This window comes from Protopterus annectens, chromosome 6.part0 (assembly GCF_019279795.1).
Source record: "Protopterus annectens isolate FY-2018-M chromosome 6.part0, PAN1.0, whole genome shotgun sequence".
Classification (NCBI taxonomy): Eukaryota; Metazoa; Chordata; order Ceratodontiformes; family Protopteridae; genus Protopterus; species Protopterus annectens.
The window spans coordinates 943535959-943541958 of NC_056737.1; the positions used below are offsets into that span (position 1 = coordinate 943535959).

The window sequence follows — 6000 nt, forward strand, 5'->3', positions numbered from 1 at the left end:
TAATATTACAGTTTTAGAAATTTAGAGGGAATAGAAAATAAGATGAAAGTCATTTTTACAGAAGATTTAAGACTGGAAATTGTTGGGAAGACAGAAAACGGGTGGTGATGTGGTGTTTTGTACTGATGACATAAGTGCATGAAATAAGTAACATGCAAGTTAACAGGTTAGTTGCACAGTACTAGTAGGTTAGCAGCTTGTTCTACACACTTACATTGCTAGTTGGAGGAAAGGATGTGCTGGTTCCGACTTGATGGACAATGATGCTTTTTAAGACCGGGGGGGGGGGGGTGATCGCTTAATATTGGAAGCTTATAAAAATAAAAGCAGGATTTATTTAACCACAATTTCTGTGGTGTGTTACTTAAGATAGCACCCATTTCTATCTCCCTAGTGCCGAAAAATTCTGAGGATGAAATTTTTAAAAACAGGATAAGAGACTTAATCAGCGTTAATATGCTAGAAAGTGAGCACAGATGTACTTTCACAGAAAAAGTAATGACACTGATATTACAAATATTTCACAGAAGTTTTCTGTAGATAACAGTGCTGCCCACACCCTCATGAAAATTAGACTAGTGGTTACCTGATCATTTTTTAAGACCCAGAATGGTTATAATGCTGGAATTTTGGCAGGGCTTTGAAACTTAACAGTCAGATATTTATGTAAAAAATGACAGTTTTTGATTCTAGCAAGGAGATCAATCACCTGTTCTAAGTTACTCAGAATGAGACATTTTAAGTGGGGAAACTGCTGAGAAATGTTTTTTTAACCCTTTAAATATACTCTCAGCATTGGTTTTGGACTCTCTGCTCTCATGACTTAGAAGAGATGATTGATCTTGCTAGAATCAAAATCCATCAGTATATCCAAAACCCAGTTTAAAGAATTCCACTGAGAAGAACTTTTGCTGTGCACACTAACTGGAAACTGCTTAGAGGCTAATCTCAAGACCTGTCACTATACTGTACAGTTCTCACTGTAAGTGAACTCAAAATCTGTGCAATATGCACAACGGCCATGTATATTGCCAGTTAGCAATCACGAGTGCTTCAAACCTACTGCATGTATCTATCAGCCAGTTGTTACTACACACCCTTGGCTGCTGTTGCAAAACACAGCAATTTTACTCTGTGTTTTATGGGACCATTTTTTCCTGAGTACTGCTTTTGACAATAACTGTTACTACTATAAATTGCTTATTTTGCAGTGCCTTTGTAGTTCAGTTTTTGACTGTTTTTCATAATGCACTATGCTATCTGCTTAGCTGTTTTTATTCCCTTTGAAGGAGTGGAAAACATGCTCTGCTGTTGAATCTTTACATTATTGGGAAAACAGATGAACAAACAAATGACTGAACAGAATCTGTGACATGGGTAAGAATGGCAAGAAACAGCAAAATTCAGATGCATATTTATTGCCAAACAAAAATATGCAACCATACATAGACCTATAACATCATAGTCTAGTGTCACCATTAAGTCTGGGACTGCTTGTTATTCTTGACAAATTTTCTATTTCTCTACATCTGACTTGCAAAGTGCATGCTACCCTGTAAATCAAAAATTATGTATTCTTATGGTTACAGCAGTCTGTCTTTAAACAATAATGTGAATCTGTACAGCGACCTGAGTGATACAGTTTGTGCATCTTGACTTAAAGTTTTAGTTTTAAGAGTTTTGCACAGATGCTTTTGCTTTTTATTTTTTGAATAATGCTTAACGGAGCTCACTTTGTGCTACAATCCATTTTCCTGAATTTATATACATAACTCATTCTGATGTTCTTCACATTAGTGGCTATATTTCACAAACTCATGCCTTGCAGTACACTCTCCTGCTGTACATCATTAGCATCCACTAGGGACATTTTAAAGCTTGTCCCAGGCATTGCTGCTAAGCAACAGTTTAATAGCACTATGTAGACTGACAAGACATAAGACACTCACTCAAACAATTTGTCTACCTTTTTGGGCTAAATAAAAGTCAATTAAGGACAGCTTCCATGGACTTTGTCCTCTTATTCCACATAAGTGGCACCTGAAACCAATAATTTCTATTTTGTTTTGTACATTGCTCAGTAATAAAGGCACAGATTATTAATGAGGAAACGAGATACACGATTAGAGCATTTTTTTGTCTGACAATTTAGTACAGAAGATTCAGGTTATAAGTTGCTAACAAGCTTCATTCTATAGGCCATAGTTTGATTCCCACACTCTGCATTTGCCTTCTGTGTGACAAAGATCAAGTTACTAAAACAAATATTACTAGATCACCCCGAGAATAGGCCCGCACAGTCCGCCTGATTAATAAATGAATACAATAAAATTCATTTAAACCGTCCCTTCTGTCTTCTCTGGGACTTCTGAGATTATTAGTCATGTGGTGCCTTAACAAGTGCATGCCAAGAACTCATTAACATCTTCATCAAAGAAGTGACGTCGAGGTTCCATTTAATTACATAAACACGACACAACAACTGTTCTGCCTTGGGTCATAATTCATAACCCAGCGGTATTTACTGGACAAGAAATAGTCTGAAAGTTCCACTTACACCTAGTTTTCAAGACATTAAATAATACTATAACTTACTGATTCTCTGGCAGCAAGCAAAACAGCATAAAATTTGCTATTTAAGTAATCATATCAGGTCTTATATAACAAACACAAGTGTCCAATTAAAAAAAAAAACAATGACAAACAGAACATTGTAAAATTACTGAAGGTCTCACCCAAGCAAGATAAGAGCAAGTATTATTGGCCAAGTTGGCGTTCCCTTTAATGATAAAATTATGAATTTGCAGTGAAACTCGTTTACGCTGACTGACAGCAATGACAGAGATTTTAAGTTGTTAAACATTCAGCCAAAAAAAACAAAAAAAAAAAAACAACAACAACAAATTTGGGATAATAGCAACGGTGAAATACAAAAACCAAGAGTGTTTTTTTCTTTTACTCACTTGTGCTGTCATGAACGAGAAATCCATTTTTGGCTTTCTTCTGAACACAAGTACGTCTTCCAGAACGTGTTTGGTGAACAACCCGAAGTGCTCTGTATCCCTGACAACAGCAGACGTTTCTGTATCCCTCTCTTCTGTGAATGCCCCTCGGAGAGTACAGTTTTATCACAGCTTTAAACACGACTTTGCTAGATTCTTATTGTTGATGTCATAATAGAAGTAATTTATGTTACAATGTAACAAATATACATTCGAGCAGCGCCCGAGATGCTGCGCAGCCTGCTCGAGTGGTCCAGCTCAGAACTGCTGTCAAACGTCCACATGTGCGGTCACGTGACCGTGCATTTGTTTTCCTTCCTACAAGCCCCACTTCAGCCTCGAAAAATTCAAGGTTGCCCTACCCGATGCCACTTGAGCTGATTGGATCTAGGTTCATTCGTTTTGTTTATCTGGTTTTGCTACTGTTTTTTTCTTTGTGCTGACCCGACATAAATTTATTAAAATTCAGCAACAGGCTAAGCACTCTAGATTCCTGCTTCATAGTATTGAGGGTTGCTTGCCTCATGGGCACTAGGTGCTCTCAGTCTGTCTCGCTGTACGATTGTGCGTTCGTGCGTTTGTGCGTGTATGTATTTCTCGGTGTCAATTGCGGTTCCTGTTTGGAAGAAGAAAGTACTATCACAGAGATGGTTAGTAGTATTTCAGCTCGTGGTTAGACAAATGTTGAACTACGGCATTCGAATGGGGATGTCGTTCTGCCATAGCTCCCAACCAATCAAGGGCAAATCTCAAGTGAATCAGGGGCAAACCCAGAAATAATCAAGTGTAGCTGTTAACTGTCCCTGATTTTTACTAAAATTGTATATCTGTTCCTCTTATTCCCTCCAAAAGCTGTTAACATTTGGAGAAAACATGATGAATTACACTTCATAAGTAACAGCAATAATTATAGACCAGAGGCACCAGGAAGCAGTTTTGGGGGGGGGGGGGGGGGGGCAGGGTGAGAGGGGCACTCGGTGATCTAAAATGGGCAATTTTTAAAACCGTTTACTACCACAATATAGGTTCACTTCGAGGACATTTAAGCTTAGCCAATTTCCCTTTTGGGGCTTGAATTAACATTTCCTGATTGGTCTTACCTATTCCATGGCTGATAATTGTATATTAGCCCTAGTGAGAATAACTGTGATCATACCATAGATAATTTGAGGGGACCCATGTGAGGGATCCAGCATTTACAAACTGCCTCTATCCGTTAGTGGCACAAGGGACAATACTGGAGTACATTTTCTATTACCCATCCTTAGAGCCAAGTTATATTTTAATATGGACAGGGATGAGCTTTGTTTTACTTGAATGGATAGTCTGTTCTGGAACAGTAGTAGTCTCAGTGATATATACCCATCTCTCCACAACATTCAGTTTAGATACCTGGACTGAGTATTTCTGATGTCATTTGACTTGCTGATGTTCAGTAGGTTCACCAGTATTGGGTGAGAGGATGCTTTGTATGCCAGACACAGGTCACCTCTAAGCACTCTGTTGGATACTGAATATAATGATAAATCTTTGAGGTGGTCCACACAAGACCTATTGTTTAAGACGTGTATCCTTTTAGTAAAGTATCTCTGTGGGTATTCCAATTGTTGTATGAGTCTGGACAGATACATGCCAAAGTGGGCAGTATACAAAATGATTGACCCAATGAGAGCTTTGTAAAGGGGACAATAACATCTCTAGAACTAATAGAAATCAATTTGTTTATAAGCTGTGCAATATAGAAAGACTTTATGACTCTGGGCACATGTTGGTAAAAACTTAGGTCACTGTACACACACACACAAGTTCCAAAATGCCAAACAACTGGGTCAGTTTTCAGGGGTATTGTCAATTTGGCAGTTCACTAGAGTAGATGACTTCCCAAAAAGATGCAGTAATGTATTTTTTTGGAGTTTAGTTTCAATTCATGATTCTGGCACCAGTAATAATTTGGGACAAACCTTCCTGTATGATGGTTAAGTCATTTGGGGATTCAATAACTGCTTCTAGCTTGCAGTCATCTCAAACTTAGTAGGCCAAAGCTCTTTGGTATTTACTTTTACTTTTACCTCCTATCTCTTACCTCCTAGGTAGGGCCCTAGATCAGGTTTCACTACCATCCCCCCAGTGGATATCCTCCCCCTCCCCTTCCCCTGGAAGGCTATATTAGACACATTTAAACTGCGGCCCCATTTTGTAAAATAGTCCAGGGTCTGCTGTTTCAACTGCCTCTACCCACCAGGTCCCCTGAGAAGTGTGCGCACATTCTGGTATTTTTTAGTCTTTGGATATGCTTAGTTTTTGTTTGATAGTACTGCTTCTGTGTTATTGATGTTATTTTACTGTGCACTGTTTTAACCTTTACTTCTGAATGTGGTCATTGTGTTGAATGTATTTAGCATAGCATGCAGGTATTTTTGATTTATGTATTTGCTTAGTTTTTGTTTGAAAGTACTGCTTCTGTGTTATTGATGCTATTTTACTGTGCACTGTTTTAACCTTTACTTCTGAATGTGGTCATTGTGTTGAATGTATTTAGCATAGCATGTAGGTATATTTGATTTATGTATTTGCTTAGTTTTTGTTTGATAGTACTGCTTCTGTGTTATTGATGCTATTTTACTGTGCACTGTTTTAACCTTTGCTTCTGAATGTGGTCATTGTGTTGAATGTATTTAGCATAGCATGTAGGTATATTTGATTTATGTATTTGCTTAGTTTTTGTTTGAAAGTACTGCTTCAGTTATTGCTGCATTTTTACTGTGCACTGTTTTAACCTTTGCCTCTGCATGTGAGCATTGTGCTGAATGTATTTACACACATGTAGAGGGCATTTATTGGATTATTGTAACTGTTTTGTAGAACTTATGGTCAATCATTGGGACACGTGTTACATGTACACCCTCCCATGCTTGCTAACACTATGATGTAATTTCAACATATATTGCATTTACTAGAGCAATGCTAACTCTGTGAACGATTCAGCATTTCCCACTGT

General features: G+C 37.9%; 1 protein-coding gene across 1 annotated transcript in view; it reads right to left on the reverse strand.

Annotated features, from left to right (window-relative positions):
* Window positions 1–3255, reverse strand: part of CCHR6.PART0H14orf132 (chromosome chr6.part0 C14orf132 homolog) — a 780815-nt gene extending 777560 nt beyond the window's left edge. Inside the window, exon 1 of the mRNA XM_044074593.1 lies at window positions 2964–3255. Within this exon, the coding sequence (XP_043930528.1) occupies window positions 2964–2990 (27 nt within the window). The 5' untranslated portion in view covers window positions 2991–3255. The remainder of the gene's footprint in view (window positions 1–2963) is intronic.
* Between the last annotated feature and the right edge of the window lie 2745 nt (window positions 3256–6000).